The 16,574-nt window shown below is 41.0% G+C and overlaps 1 protein-coding gene and 1 non-coding gene across 2 annotated transcripts in view; one reads left to right on the forward strand and one right to left on the reverse strand.

Annotated features, from left to right (window-relative positions):
* PLCB4 (phospholipase C beta 4) overlaps positions 1-16,574 on the forward strand; it is a 386,685-nt gene that overhangs the window by 235,851 nt on the left and 134,260 nt on the right. The window contains exon 4 of the mRNA XM_081832290.1: positions 4,658-4,756. Within this exon, the coding sequence (XP_081688416.1) occupies positions 4,673-4,756 (84 nt within the window). The 5' untranslated portion in view covers positions 4,658-4,672. The remainder of the gene's footprint in view (positions 1-4,657; positions 4,757-16,574) is intronic.
* Positions 12,739-12,811, reverse strand: TRNAQ-CUG (transfer RNA glutamine (anticodon CUG)). The gene has a single exon. It is a non-coding gene; the product is annotated as a tRNA-Gln (tRNA).

Consider the following 16,574-nt stretch of genomic DNA (forward strand, 5'->3'; position numbering starts at 1 on the left):
TGCATCACAAAGATAACATTAAGATACCTTGATTTTCAGCCCCAATCTTTATTTCTTCCCCAGAAGTAGATAGGGTCATAAACTCCTTTTTGGGGGGGTGGGGAGAGCACATGAGCGTGAGAGTGTGTTAGCAGGGGGGAGGGGCAGAGGGAGAGAGAGAGAATCCCAAGCAGGCTTCATGCTCAGCAGTATGGAGCCCAACACCAGACTCGATATCACGACCCGGAGATCATGACCTGAGCAAAAACCCAGAGTCTGATGCTTAATAACCAACTGAGCCACCCATGTGCCCCATAAATTTCCAAATGTTTTAATAATTTATCTATATACACATTTATGTACCTAAAGAAATATATAGGTTTTTCTCATGTCTGTGTGTTTACATAGGTGGTATTACATTGTTATTATTCTGTAGCTGTGTATGGAGATAAACGGTATCACACTGTTCATATATCATTCTGTGGTTTCCTATTTAATGGTATGTGTTAGAGACCTTTCACATTTAGGTTGAGTTCATCTTCTTTTAGCAACTTTCTGGGATAGATTTGCTCATATTGCTAGAACTTTGTCTCTGTGAGAATTGAACTCTAACATTGCTTGGTGTTTTGTTAACCTACCTTATGGTGTCCTTGTCAGGACCTGATCATGGGACTTGTGGAATGAGTCAGGTAGTAACTTATTTTTTCCTATGTCCTGGAAAAATGTTAGGTATGTAGGATTTGCCTTTTCCTTGAAAATTTGGTAGAACTCACCTATAAACCTATGTTGGGTCTAATCTTTTATTTTTTTTTTTTTTTTTCAATTTCTTCCAAAGTCACTGTTCAGTTTAAGTATTCTCTTTTTTTTTTTTTCTGAGTCAAATTTATTTTAACTTTGAAAAACCCATCCAATTTATTTAGGTGTTTAGATATTTTGGTTAAAATTAAACATAGTATTCTGTCATGTGTTTTTCTTCTGTTTGTAATTACACCTCCTTGTCATCATGCACATTGTGAGTTTATACATCTTCCTCATCCTCTTCCTTCCCCATCCTTCTCTCTCCGCAACACTTGCCAAATGCTTATCTCATATGTGAATATTCAGAAAGCAATGAACTTTTACTGATCATTTTTAAACAATTTTTGGGTATATATTACATACCTAGGTTTTGATGTACAGTGCTCCCACCTTTCATTTCTAAGAAATTTATAATTTTTGCTTTGACTATTTTGCTTTACTGAAGAATTATTTAGAAGTCTGGTATGTTTATATTGAACTTGTATGCATATAGATTTTATGCGCTCTCATTAATTTGTAAGTTGGCCTAGTTGGAGCCAATGAGCATGGCCACCTTAATTTCTGCCTTTTGAAAAATGCTGACGTTTCCTCTATGGCCCAATTATGATTAGATTCTGAGATTATTATATGTGTGTGGGGGGTACCTGGAATACAAAGAGGGAGTGAAGAAAATATATAATAATAATATATTATCTGTTATACTCAGGATTCAATATTATATATGTATATATTTTATATATGTATATATGTAAAGAAAGAGGCAGGGGCGTGTCTAAATTCAGTAATGTGTTTAAGTCATCTAAACTGTTTTGATTAAACTAGTCAGTGTGATATTCAAATCCTCAATATCCTTACATTTTTGTCTCGTTCCATTAATTTCTGAGAATCATTCATTGTCTCCTAATATGTTTGTGACTTTGCCAAATTTCTTTGTAATTTACCAGTTTTTCAGTATATGTTCTGATGCTATGTACTCACATGCTTTAATGTTAATGACTGTTAAATAATTGTGATCATCCCTTTGCCTAATATGATTTGTCACTGTCTCTTGCTGTTTTCCCTGAATCTGTTTTGTCTGCTACATTACTGTGGTCCCCTGTTTGCTTTCCTTCCTAGTATGTGTCTATTAGATCGTTTTTTTTTTTTTCATACCTTCATTTTCGAACTTCCTGTGTCATTTTTTAATAAATATTTCTGGTAAACAACTATAATGTTACCTACTGTCAAAGCCTCTGTCTTTTCTTTTTATAAGTGAATTTAGCCAACTCATATGTATTATAGCTAGGGATATGTTGTCATTTTATTTGGTGTTTTCCATTTATAGTGTGTTCTTTTTCCCCTCCCTCCCCTCATCTGTCTTCTTTTTAAAGGGGACTCATGTTTCTTTGTTCTGTTTTCCCCCTCTAATAGTGCGCAGGTTTTACTTTCCATTTTTAATTTCCTCTAGGAAAATTCTTAAATTTTTAAACTTCTATTTTTTTTAACATTTTATTTATTTATTAGAGTGTGTGTGAGAGAGAGAGAGATCACAAGAAGGGGGGTAGAAGGAGAAGCAGGCTCCCCGCTGAGCAGGAAGCCCAAATGCGGGGCTCGATCCCAGGTCCCCAGGATCATGACCTGAGCTGAAGGCAGTTGCTTAACCAACTGAGCCACCCAGATGCCCCTTAAACTTCTATTTTTCTGCCAGTGTCTAGAGTCTTAAATACTGATATTCCACTCCCAAAATGGTTGACCTCCCTTTGGTCCGTACTTCCTTTCCTCTCACCACGTCATTTGCCACAACCTCTGTATTGATATAATCAGCAATTTGGGAGCGAAATTATTATAATTTCTTTATCTTTATCTTTTTTTTTTTTTTTGGATAGTAAGTAAAACTTAAGAGCGGATTTCTTTTTTTCTTCTTCTTTCATTATGTCTGCATTATTTCCTCTATCCCTTTTCTACATTTATTTTTCTTCTTGACAGAGCATGTAACACCTTAAATCTTTCAGAGTAGGTCATTAAATCTTTCTTATAACTTGCAAGTCCATAAATACCTCTATTTTCTCCTAAACATTAAGCTATTAGTTGATTGGACACAATTTCAAGTCCAAAATTATTGCCCCTCAGGCTTTTGAGGTTGCAACACTGTGGACAGTATGCCTGATTTCCATCTGCTTGTCATTCACCTCTGAAATGTCTTCTTTCTGTGCATCTCTGAGGAATTTTGTAACTTCTCTTCATATCTTTTGTCTCAGTGTCCCCCAAAGGTATGTTTAGGTGTGTGTATCTCCCCTCCGCCCCCCACCATTTATACTGCTTGCATTAGTGGATTTTTTTCAAATGAGGACTCAGGTATTCACACTGAGGACTCAAATCTGAATATGCAAATATCCAGATTTCAGAAGTGTTCTTCCACCGTTGCTTTGATTAGTCCTTCCATTGGCTCTGCTTTCTTGCCTTTTAATAGAAGAAGCTGTTCTGTTGGGTCGTGGTTGAACCCTCGGCTTCCATTTCCCACCTCTCTAAATTTTTCCATTGTGCTTTCTTTTTGTGTTGCGTTCTCTGAGAATCCCTTGGCTCAGCCCTTCATCTGACTTCTCTTTATAATTCAGCTTACCTGTTAAGAGTTTGATTTCAACAATCACTTTTAAATTTCTAGTTAATTATATTTTTGGAACTGAATGCAATGTTTCCTCCCACACTTACTAGCCACACGTAAGCCAAAGTCAGGTTCTATCGGTCCTGTTAACTCTGTTTTCTCGGGTGTCAGTTCTGCTTACTGGGTTTGGTGTCCATCTTCCATGTTCTTGGCATCGCTTAAATATTCGGTAATTCTTTGTTGGATGCTGACCTTTTCATTGAAAATGTCCTGCTTGCAACTACTACAGGTACACCATGGTGCGTAATGCTAAGAAGTGTGGGTAGAAGGAGTGCCCACTTCTTCCTGAGTGCAGGCAGCCACCCTGAAGAATGCCTGTGCTCTCTTTCAGTGTCATATGCTGCCCATGCTAGAAAGCAGACCTTTTGCAGTTCCCTGAGGGGCCCATGTGAGGAAGGGGTGAGAGGGCTTTGGAGAGAACCAAGAGCAATAAAAAATACCAGTTACTCCTACTTGATGCTGCAACCCAACAACCAGTGGACTCCACTGTCCACGCGTCCCCCTTTAGGCTCATAGTGTAGGCTTGTAGAACCACCCACACTTTGCAGCAGGCCTCTCCTGTAAAGAGGGTCAGGTTTGTGGATTATTTTTTCTCTTGCCATCAGATTAAAATATATATCTTATTATCTTATATGATTTGAAGAGGGAGGGGAAGCTTCCCAAATGATCACCTCTGGTTGATCACCTTGCTATGGATATTACAGTTGACCCTTGAACAACGTGGGAGTTATAGGAGCTCTGACTTTCCACGTGATCAAAAATTCACATATAACTTTCAACTCCACCAGAACTTAACTACTAATAGCTTACTGTTGACCAGAAGTCTTACCGATAACATAAACAGTTGGTTACACATATTTTGTATATTATATGTAGTATATACTGTATTTCTACAATAAAGTGAGCTTGAGAAAAGAAAATGTTATGAAAATCCTGAGAAAGAGAAAATACATTTAAGTACTATGCTATATTTATTTTAAAAAAAAAATCCCCCTATAAGTGGACCCGTGTCAAACCCGTGTTGTTCAAGGGCCAACTGTGTTTCCCTAGGTTTAGAGACAAGGAGAAGGGAAATTGGAATCGGATGAAAGAATGAAGAAGAAAGAGACAATTTATGGGCTTGTTCTACACATCTGAAGAAGAACTTTTGCAAACGCATAAATATAAAGTGAATAACTTTTGATCTTCGCTTGTTTTTAAATTTTGCACGCTAATGAGATGTTCTTTTTCATTTTTTAGGTCTTGAGTGTAGTCATGGCCAAACCTTATGAATTTAACTGGCAGAAGGAAGTTCCTTCCTTTTTGCAAGAAGGAGCCGTTTTTGACAGATATGAAGAGGTAAAGAAGTGTTATTAATCTTTTCTCTCAAAACATAATTATTTCATTTTAATTACAGTATTGAGTAAATAGTCTTTGACATAAATAAGAACATCTTTGAGATTTATAAGTTGGAATAGTTGGAAAGAGGCAAGTTATGAGATATAATAATAATGATAATGATACTGTAATTTATTGAGCACTTACTGTGTGCCAGATATAATCACGATAATGATGCTATAAATTATTGAGTGCTCACTGTGTGCCAGACAGTTTTCTAAGCACTTGTGTGTATTATTTGTTTAATTCTTCACAACAACCTTATAAGGTTGTTGCTATTATTACCCTGGTTTTACAGATGAGTTTCATGTAGTAACAGTTTTTGCCTAACAAAGTGCTTTTGGCAGGCGTTCTACATAAAACTTTGTATTTGTTATAAATGGAATAGTGATTGGACTTTGTGCTAGTCGTTTGCTTTGCTGGTTTCATTCTTACAGAACAGTTGGATGAAAGCTTTGCATGCCTGGGGTTTCTATCATTTATTATTTGTGCCCTTTGCAAGGCGGCATTGGCTCCAGACCTTCTATAGAGCAGGGGCTTGGGGCCACCAATCTATTGGGAAAGTTTAGGTCAGTGAGTTGAAGCCTCATCAGCATTGTAAATGCATCGTATTTCTTGGATTGTACTTGAGTTTGAGGTGGATTGGGCAAGGGAGGGTGAGGAGACTGTCGCCTCTGAGGCAAAGTGAAATGTACAACTTGCTAAGACTTCATCTCCAGTCAGAATTGGTTCCCCTCGAAATCACTGGAATGTATGCGGTGGCTGATTGTGGTGGCCCACTCAGAGGTTTGGATCATCGGGCCTTTTCATGAGGTCTGTGGACTGACATGACTCAGTACTTGTTGACTTGGTTTTTCCAAATGTGTTTCCTAATACCCTCTAGATTTATACCATAGTTGCTTTGTAAGTAAATAAAATTGAGAAAGGCAAAGGATGGGCCCCAGTGTGGTCACTATTCCTTGTACTGAATTAAAATATTGAAGTGACAGCTGTTTATAGGACAAGCTTGGCTCCTTCCCTGAAGGAACAGCTAGCCTCACTCTGCTATGAGAAGACACGGAAAATATTTCGCCTGCTGGAGGCAACCACTATTAATTCTTTGGCAGTTTTCTCTTAGTCTTTTTTTGTTTGTTCTTTTTTTCTCTCTTCCCAAATTGTGATTGTAATCTTTTGAAAATCTAAATCAGGACTTGCTTTTCTCTATTTCAAAGGATTCCATGACTCCATATTGCGGGATAAAGTGAAATACAAGGCCTTCCTTGATTTGGCTCCTGCCTAATAGCGCAACCTCATTTCCCACCAGTTTCCTACACACACTCTCTGCTTTAGCCATAAAAATTCCCTGGCAGTTCCCCCAAGATACTATTCTGTTACATGCTTTGTACATGCTGCTTTCTTTTCCTAAAATGCACTTGTTCCTCCTAATTTGACTGACGAACTCCTGCTCATCCTTCAAAACCCAGATGAGAAATCTCTACTCTTTGATCCCCTTCCTTGAACCATTCAATAAGAATTGATAACTTCTTTGTGCCACCACTCACCTACCCTTGCACATACTACACTGCATTTGCATTTTATTTATTGTTTTTATGTCTTCTACTGTATTCTGAGTTTCTTGAGGTCAAAGACCATCTTTTACTTATCTTTCTCTCTCTGGGGACTATCAGGTTGCCTGAAACTGCCAAACTCACTGCAGATGTAGCATTACAGAGTATTTTAGATAGAAATGTTTCCAACTCGGTCTGGTTCTATTGCTTGTTCCATTTCTTGATAAGTGAAATGGTGCAAGTACTTGATAATCTTCAAGATCTGTATGGGGATCTGAACCTCAATAGATTCAAAATATTAGGGTAAATCATGTGACAGTTTTCATCTTTTAAATAAAAAATGACCAATATCAACAAAGTAAGTTATTGCAGTTGGCTGATTTTATCCACTTTACCCAGAAGGCCAGGGACTGGCTTAGAAGCACAAGTGTTTTTCCCAGGTAAGCCAGGTCCAGGTTGGGTACTAGAGTCACCAAGGTAATCACCATTGACCCTTGGTTATGAGCTGGTGGGACATCATTCCCTGGATCTACTAGAGTGTCCTAGAGTTTGGCAGTTTCCTCAGGCAGCATCCCAAGCACCAGAAAGCTACAGGATTACTTAAAAATAAATACTACATGGCTTCTAATAATTCAGAGAAGGTCATTTTGAAGAGATTAAATATAATCACTGGCTGAGTATCTTGACTACTGTCATATAAGCAGAAACACATTGGAGGAAAAAAGTACTGTTTTTATGCTTTATCAAGTGAACTGTGGTTTGATGAACAAGAGGTTATTATTTTTATTTCTCAGGATGATTTTCTTTAGCTATTAATCATCACAACTCACTCATATTTAGAAAACACTGATTTGCGTGGGCTTCTAAGGGTAATTGCTTTTCACCCAGGTTCCTCTGCAAATGAGGTAGAGGTCAAAATCTTGAACAAGGATTGAATACAACCCAGCTCAGCTTTCAACTTTAAGTGATATCTTATCAGGATTTAAGCAAAACAAGTTTTCACTTAATAAAATAGATGCCTCTCTTCATAACAACGTATCAAACAAGAAAGTCACAGTATTAGAAACTGGACCGTGGCCACTTTTATTACCGTTTCCCAGTCCTGTAAGATTCAGTTCTTTGGAGCCATGGCTGCTAAAATATTAAAGGCAACAAAATGCAAGCAGAAAAGGTTTGTTTCTACGGTGTATGTGAACAGCAGTGGGAAATGACAGGTGATGGCAAGCGGGAGGAACAGAAATTCGAGAAAACACAGTCTGAGCATCCCAAAAGTGTCATAGCAAAGGGACCACTTACAAAGAGGCATAAATGCCTTCAGCACCATGTGACAACTAACATTATCATGAGGGCCTTAAGGATCAGCCGAATATTAAAGTATGTTCCACGTACATGTTTAAAGAAGTCAAGGAAGGGTGTCAGGCTGTGGGTGAGCATGCACTAGGTCAGAAAAAGTGTTTACTAGTTGCTATTTTTTTTTTTTTAAGATTTTGTTTATTGAGAGAGAGAGTGCACAAGCCAGGGGAGGGGCAGAGAGAGAGGGAGAAGCAGACTCCCCACTGATCAGGGAGCCCGATGTGGCTCTTGATCCCTGGACCCTGAGATCATGACCTGAGTGGAAGGCAGATGCTTAACTGACTGAACCACCCAGGTGCCCCTACTAGTCATTATTTTAAAAGTATATGTTATTTTGCTAATAAATGTAATAGTGCAACTGCATGTAAGCATTATTTTATTTCTGTATTGCTTTTGAGGTAGGCCTCATTTTTAGAGACTGTACCATAGCAGCTTGCATTGTAGCCCCTGATTATATTCCCATGCCACTTGTAAATCTGCTTTTTATCTAACTCTACTTGATTTATAAGTTACTTAAATGCAAAATGTACTTTGTTTCCTAAAGGATGCTTGTTATTCAGTCTTTAAAGCAGAGATTTTTCTATTGCAGAGGCAAGAAATAGCAGTATTTTTTAAAACACTTGCAACCCAAATGTCTCCAGCTCAGTCTCCTGACTTTCTTTTGAAAACATATTAAAAGGCTGAAGACCTTATGCCCTGGCTACACCGGGCCCTCCCCGGTCTTTCCTAGAATTCCTACCTGCTGACACTTTCTTGGTGATGACTCATATCCTCAGTGCCTTCTTACCTCTCTGTTCCCAGGACTGTTCCCTGCTCTGGTTTGTTTTGCTCTCTGAGTCCTTTGTATATATCATCAAATTCCCAGAACAAGAGTGTTGTATGAAATAGATGTTCACGTAAGATTTGGTGGTAGCAGAGGAGGATTGGAGCACACAACAAGACTCACTTCAAGATTAAACATCAGAGATGGTGCTGAACAAATTTCCTTCACCAGGCTGACCAGGGAGTGGCTCTCATTGTCTTCTCCTTTCTCCCTCTCTTACACTGAGATGCACGTCCCAGCTTCTCTTCTCTTCTTTTTTTAATCGCCCCCTCAGCGTCCTTTTCCAATTTACCTATGTCTTCTTTTCCACATGTCTCTTCTCCAAATTAAAAAACAAAAAAAAATGTTTTTTTTCTTTCTCTCAAGCAAAACAGAAAATTTTAGTCCCTTTTCATCCTGAGCATTTTGGAAGCGAGAGTTTGAAGTAAAAAGGGAGCCAGCCTTTCCTGAGACCTTCACTTTTGCATAACCTTGCATAATCCTTCTAGATAAGTGGTCACCCAGTGGAGCTTTGCCTAATGAAGATGGTCTGTATCTGTGCTGCCCATTAACCACGTGTGGCTGGCCGGTGCTTGAAATGTGCCTGGTGGGCTTGAGGGAACTGGGTTTTTCACTCTAATTTTAACTTAAACTTACCTAGCTGCATGTGGCCAGTGCCTGTCTTACTGGGCAGCACCATTCTCAACAACAAGCTCAAACTACAACCAGATTTCTCAACACACAGAGTTCTCAGTTCACTTGGTGGGAATCTACAGTTTGCTTCAGCCATTTCTTCTTGGTGGCAGCCAGAGCAGAGATTTAAGTATTGTGTAGATGATTCACCTCAGGTCCCCGTCCTTCCCACGTCCCAGATCCCCGGTGGGGGCCACCCCTTTTTCTCACCCATGGGACTTTATTGTAACTGAGGCAAGCTGCCCGGGTAGAGCCCCCTATTCTGGCAAAGCCTTGGTCTTTCTCCTAGCTCCTTCCACCCTCTACCCCCCAACCCCCTCCCCCAACACACACTTGGGTGGAATCTTTAGGTGCTTCCAGCTGTTACCAGGACAAGGGAAACAGTTATTGCCGTCACCAGACCCAGTGGAATATCAAAGTGCAGGATCAGGACCAGCCTAAAGTAGGGCCGAGTGGGACAGGCTGACGTTGCCTCTTTCCAGGGCGGCTCTGAAATCGAGTGGAGGGCCATGCAGCGAAGCTCCGAAAGGCCCAGACAGCCTACACACCCCAGGCTGTTCATCAGTAAAGTGAAGAATTTTCTAAATATAATTTTCAAAAAAAAAAAAAAACAACTGAAAACACAACCCTCATAGAAAGTATTTTGGCTTCAAGATTTATTTAACCCCTCTGTGAGGACACCGGCAGGATGGTAAAGCTAGTTCTAAGAGCATTGGAGGGAGAGAGTTGGACAGTTGACCTTTGAACAACTGAGGGGGCGGGGCCCTGACCTCCGAGCAGTGAAAAATCCACATATCACTTTTGACCCCTCCAAAACTTAGCCGCTAATAGCCCACTGTTGACCAGAAGCCTTACTGATAACCAAAACAGTTGAGTAACACATATTTTGTATGTTATATATATTATCTACTGTATTCTTATAACCCAGTAAGCTACAGAAAAGAAAATCTTATTAGGAAAAGCCTAAGGAAAATCCATCTACAGTACTGTACTGCATTTATAAAAAAAAAAAAACAAAACCAAAACCCTCCACATCTAAGTGGACCCATGCTGTTTAAGGGTCAAATATGTATAGTCAGGAGAGGAAAGCTGATGCAAGTTTTTGACAAAATTCACTACAAAGCTGGTTGCTGTCCTGTAGGGCTATAAAACTGTAACTCCTGGTTGTCTTTTCTACCAGCCACGAATCACATGCATCTCTGTGGACACAAAACATTTGCAATGGTTCTAGCTAACTGCAAAGAATCTGGGCCCTAAAAAATAGTAACTAGTTGGTCGACCAAAAGTACATTCTTCTGTAGAAATAAATCCTCCTTGGGTAGGCCTCTTGGACAGTGTTCCCTTAGAATATATTGCCTTTTTTTTTTTTTAATCTTCCCAAGTTTTGGATCATTTAAACTGACTTGTACCGGCAGGGTCCAGATATTAGGCTCAAAGAGTAGAGAGGAGAATTTTGCCTTTTACTTGTATTTGCAGGGAAGGATGCTTACAGAGTCACCCTGATGGTAATAATAATCATAATATTTATTAGTCTTTCAACTTTTTTTTTTAAGATTTTATTTGGGATGGAGAATGCTCACTTGTGAGAGAGCAAGCACATATGGTGGGGAGGGGCAGAAGGAGAGGGAGAAGCAGACTCCCCGCTGAGCAGGGATTCCCGATGTGTAGCTCAATCCCAGGACCCCGAGATCATGACCTGAGCCGAAGGCAGAGGCTTAACTCATTGAGCCACCCAGGTGCCCCTAGTCTTTCAACTTATCTAAAAGGTGGACAAAACATTTAATGTAGTGACAAAACTGAATAAAAAATTAATTTTACCCATGCACAGTAGGAGTGCTGGAGGAGGTGTTGGAAAGTAGAAATGGTTGGAGAATTAGAGGGAAGACCAGAAGGTTAGTATTCTCAGTGGGAGGTATTGCTGATGGTTAGTTGATGGTATGTGGAATAGAGGCTCATACATCTATTATTTAAAGCCCCAAATTGCCAATCACCAAGCCAAAAATAACATAATTTCAAATTTGGACTGGGGGAGTGGAGAAAAAGTAGGGAAATGAGTTCAACGGAGTTTAATTTTGGAATTTTTATCCTAGGAACCTATTACTACATGTGCCTGGGGGATATTAGTTCAGGAATTGCCACAAATCTCACTTTCTTCAAACTCCAGTCCCCACTAGAATTGGACATTTAAAGCAAAACCAAAAATGTGTTGAGATCACTTCGTTATCCAACAAATTAAGTCCAGATGTCTCATCTTGAAACTCAGCATGTGGCCTAGATGCCCTGCCACCCTCACACCTCTGCTTTCCCCCAGTGTCAGGTTGTGATGAGGAAGGTGGTGGGTCGGTCGTATTCCTTGTGGTATGAGAGGCTGGAAGGGGTGTCGGGTGTGAGGGGCTGACCAGGGATGCTAAGGGAGCAGGCCCCCTTCGGGCTGAGTCTTGATGGAATGGTCAACCAGCTGATCAAAACATAGCTGAGATGAGGGAGGAGCCCACTTGCTCAAGGGCATGGGTGTGGAACTGGGGAGGGGTGGGTGGGGGGCGAGGCTTGTCCAGCTAGAGCAGAGGGGAGGGTGCTAGAGGGAAAGAGTTGAAGTTAAACATGGACAGTGTCCACACCATGGAGGGAAGTAAGGGGACAGGCTGGGTATAGGAATGAATCAGAGGATTTTCTAAGCCAGTGGGTGTAGAAGGTGAAGGAAAATAAGGACTGTAAGGTGAGGTGGGGGTTTCTGGCACTGGAAGCTAGGGTGGGCTCTGGCGCAAGCATAGAGAGCACCAGAGAAGGGCTACATTTATGGATGCACTTAGGTGGTTTCTCTTCCTGAAATCAGAACGGCATTTATCATCGTATCTTCCATAGTACCTAAGAAACATTTTGCTTATAATAGAAATCGCCTAAGTTTTAGTTAAAAATAAACTAAGCAGAAAGGGAATTGAGAAGCATAACTATCCAAGAGGATGAACAAATGGATGCACACTCAAGTATGAGAATAAAGGGTGTAGAACCAGGATGAGGAGCTTGGATTTCTTTCTGGTTGTTATGGGAAGCGGAGACTGACGTGCTCTGATAGACATTGTGGAGACAGTTACTTTTGGTAGCTATGTGGAAAATTGTCTGGGAGGAGGGGACAGGCAAAGTGCAGGTAGGAGATCTGAGTGCATGGTTGGAGAACACCAGGAATTTAAGGAAGGTGAACTAGAGTCTTACTCCTTCCTCCTACTGGCTATATCTCCATAGACAATTTTCTTACCATCCCTGTGCCTCAGTAGAGATGATAAGGTGCGTGGGTCTAAGGATTTTGCAGTTCTATATCTGCCTGCCTTCAAGTACCCTTCTTGTCATCTCAGCCATGTGATTTCTTCCTCACAGGATAAGAGTTATGGCCAGGTTCCTGGGCACTTACTCAGTTGGTCTGAACATGGAAACAACCCAAAACTGCACCACCTAGCATCAGCCAGGTTTTTGCAAAAACACCCAGGCCTGTTCCTTCCTCTAGATCAGATTTAATTTTTTTTTTTTAATTTATTCTTTTTAAGTTGGTTCCACGCCCAACATGGGACTTGAACTCACGACCCTGAGAACCAGAGTCGCATGCTCTACCAACTGAGCCAGCCAGGTGCCCCTAGACCGGATTTTAAAACAACAGTTCTGATAATATTACCTGTGCTTTCAAATTCCCAAAGCTTAGAGCTCATTGGCTTCCAAGCCTGAAGCATTTGAGGAAAAGTCTGTATGGTTTGGAAAATCCCAGAAAGTAAGTGGATGTGAAGGCAAAAGACTCTGGTTTGAGCCTTGACCCAGATATTTGCAAGTTACGACCTTGAGCAAGTCCTTTCACCTGTCTGAGTGAGCATCTGTCTTGCCTCAAGTGTGTTAGGATATTGGTGCCAGAGGTTCCTAGTAGGAGTCTATGAGTCACCCGTGTGTGTGGATGGGATGTGTCTTCAGAGCAAAGGCTCTACCATGGTTGAGACCATGTCTGTTTTGTTGTGTCCCAGTGCTTGTCTAGAGTACAATGTTCAGCCAGTAACTCAAAAGATAGCAGTGCAAACTCTTGGCATAAATAATCAGACTTCTAGTGTTTCTGCCAATAAATGGCTTGAACCTCTCCCCTCTTTGATTTTCTACCTTAACTAAGAGTGAGGGATTAACAGAAGCCCAGGATAATCCCAGGTTTTCACTGCATAGATCCCTGGTGCACATTTGCTCTTTTACTTGTGGGTAAGGTTAGAAGAGCAATTTCAAATCACAGGGTTTGCGGACCCGCCCTCTGTCACTATCTGCCTCTGAGTGTGTAAGCTGCAGGAAGGAACCGCTGCCCTTGGTAAAAAGGAAGTGTGCCTTGATGAGAGCAATGAAAACATGTGTGTTAAATGAGAGGTTTTTTTTTTTCCAGAGTGCTAAGTACAGACCTATCCAAGGATTTGGAAATGAAGAAGTCTAAAAGTATTAGAATTATAAGAGACAGTTGGCCCAAGAAGAAATAACCAGAGGTCAGGCTTGACTGACCACTAGGTAAAGTTACAGCAAGGAGAACAAGTGTGAGCCTGATTTGAAGTCCCACTAGGAGATATGACGTCAAATCTGGAAGGAGCTTTGAAGCCCGAAAGGGAAGAAAGGCATGAGTTAGGAAAATGAAGAGACAAGGGTATAAAAGGATCAGTGATTGGTCAATAATTGTATCAACTTTTGCTGTGTTGTTACACATACCACAGCACGCTAAAGCTTAAAGACATAGCAGGGCCAAGCTTTCCTCTGCCCTCTTAGGTTCAGTGGCTGGGGCTAGCAAATTAAGCTGACAAAAGCCAGATGGACAGGAGAAAAGGCATACAAATTTTATTGATGTTACTATTTTTACAGGCACAGGGGCTTCACAGGAAAGTGAAAACCCAAAGAAATGGGTAGACTCAGAAGCTTATATACCATCTTAACAAAAGATGATAAATTTTGGAGAAGCGACCAGATAAAGGGAAAGGGGATTTGGGCTTCTAGGGGCAATAAATCGTGGGAAGGTAGATATATATATAGGGAAACTAATGGAAGATAGAGGTTATTTTAATAAGGTTTGTGCAGACTCATCTTTGTGCCGGCTTTCTGTCTTCATGCTCATAAAACTCTCTGGAGAGGGAATTTATGGCCGCCTTCATTTCTCAAAAGTTTCTGCTTTTAATCAGATAAGGGGAGCTTCGAGGAGGCCTCTTTCTGCATCTGTTGATTCTCAGTTATTTTCAGTTCACCATAATCCATATGCCCAAGTGGCATATTTGGGAGTGATGTATTCCAATCCCAAAGTTTAAGATAGCAACCGTTTATATAGTCTATGATTCTGTGGGTCAGCCATCCGGGTGGGGCTCAGCTGGGCTCACTCAGGTGTCTGCTGGGCTGACTTTGGGCTGGCTGATTTCAGGTGGCCTTAGCGAGGCCTTCTCCAGTCCACCTGATCTGTCATCCTGCCAGCAGGCGAGGCTTGCTGTCTCTTGAGGTCAGCTGTGTTTCTGCTGCATTCTTTAGACCAAAGCAAGTCACAAGACCAATCCAGACTCAAGGAGTGGGGACATACACTCCACCTCTTGATGGGAGAAGCTATAAGTCACATTGTAAGGGGTGTGGATGCAGGGAGGCATGAAGGATTGGGCTGTCTTTGTGATCAACCACAGTTCTCTTAGGTGCTCTTTATGTAGTCGGTCCTCCCATGGTGAAAGGCTAAGGACAGCAGTCAACATACTTTTCCTGTAAGGGACTAGATACTTTATCAGGCTATATAAGCCATACGGTCTCTGTTACAAATACTCAACTCTGTGGCATAGAAGCAGTCACAGAACATAGACAATCCATAATTGAATGAATGGGCTATGTTCCAATGAAATTTTATTTTTAAAAATGGGGGGCATGCTGGATTTGACCCACAAGCTGTAGTTTGCTGACACCTTGCTCAGAAGACAAATAATGTTAAGCAGAGATGAATAACACATTAGTTTGGGTGGTAAGGATACTTTCAGGTTCAAGTAGTTACTTGGAGCTCATCATTTGCCCTTACAAATGTCTTATTTTATTTTTAGGTTAGTCATTCTCCACTTTTTTTCCTTTTTCTCTGTCAACCACTTTGGTCTTTCTTCTCTATAAGATGCTCCAGTTTGATTTGTTTTTGCTTATTACAGTTTTCATTTTTATGTTTTTCCTCTCCATGAAGTTTCCTTGGGTTTGCTTTTCTTCATTTCTTCACAAAGGTAGAAGATAACTATTCCCCTGAGGAAAAGAAGCATCTCACCCATGAAATAGCATCTGAGTCAGTCTCATGGAAAAGTCTATGACTTGAGATGCATGCTATTCAAGGGTGCAGGAAGGTCTGCTTATTCCTGGAAGACGTGAGACGCATCCACTAGGAAACTAGAGAAGGAAATCTGGGGTGGCATAGATTTACAAGAAGGATGTGGAAACAGAACAAAACGATATACGAGGAAAGTGTATAAATAATGAGCCAATAAAATTAAAAAACGGGCTGAGAAGCCACTTAGGTGCTAGTTCTTTGTTGCTTCTATTCAAGCTGAAGTGTAAATAGGAAAATGCTCAGTATTAGTTCCTTTTAGCCGTGTCTGTGACTGTGGGTGAGCACGTGAACAGTGGCCAAGGCATGCATTTCATTGGGGTGGATGAGTGCAGCCTTACGGATCTCCAGGCTGATGGTGAAGAGGCCCAAAGGATGCATTCCCTTGGTGCATTCTCTTTGGGAGTGCACTCTGTTAATGCGTGTGGTCTAGTCATTGAATTAATAGAGTTCATTCAAGGGTGAACAAATGAACAGTCAAGTGAAATATACAGCATGTGATAAAGTGAATCATCTTCAAGTCCCTTCTTGAGTAATACAATTACGTTTCTTGACCAGCTGCATTAGCAGCACCTGGAGCACTTGTTAGAAATGCAAACTCTCAGGCCCACCCCAGACCTGCCGAATGAGAAACTCTGGGGGCGAGCTCCGGCAATCCCTGTTTTAAGAGCCTCCGGGGTGGTTCTGATGATGCAGCTTAAGTTGGAGAATGACAAGGCACAGAGCAAGTCAGGGAGTTTTGGATTTCCGTAGAGGGGAAAAAAAAATTAAATGCATTTCAAGTTCTTTACAGCTGATCTCCCCCAAACAAGCAAGGCAGATAAAGGGGAGGGGACTGTTCAGTAAAAGAAACTTTCCGGGGCGCCTGGGTGGCTCAGTTGGTTAAGCGACTGCCTTCGGCTCAGGTCATGATCTCAGGGTCCTGGGATCGAGCCCCGCATCGGGCTCCCTGCTCGGCGGGAAGCCTGCTTCTCCCTCTCCCACTCCCCCTGCTTGTGTTCCCTCTCTCACTGTCTCTCTCTCTGTCAAATAAATAAATAAAATCTTTAAAAAAAA

The sequence above is a fragment of the Leptonychotes weddellii genome, chromosome 10 (genome assembly GCF_054177405.1).
Source record: "Leptonychotes weddellii isolate Sample4059 chromosome 10, ASM5417740v2, whole genome shotgun sequence".
NCBI lineage: Eukaryota > Metazoa > Chordata > Mammalia > Carnivora > Phocidae > Leptonychotes > Leptonychotes weddellii.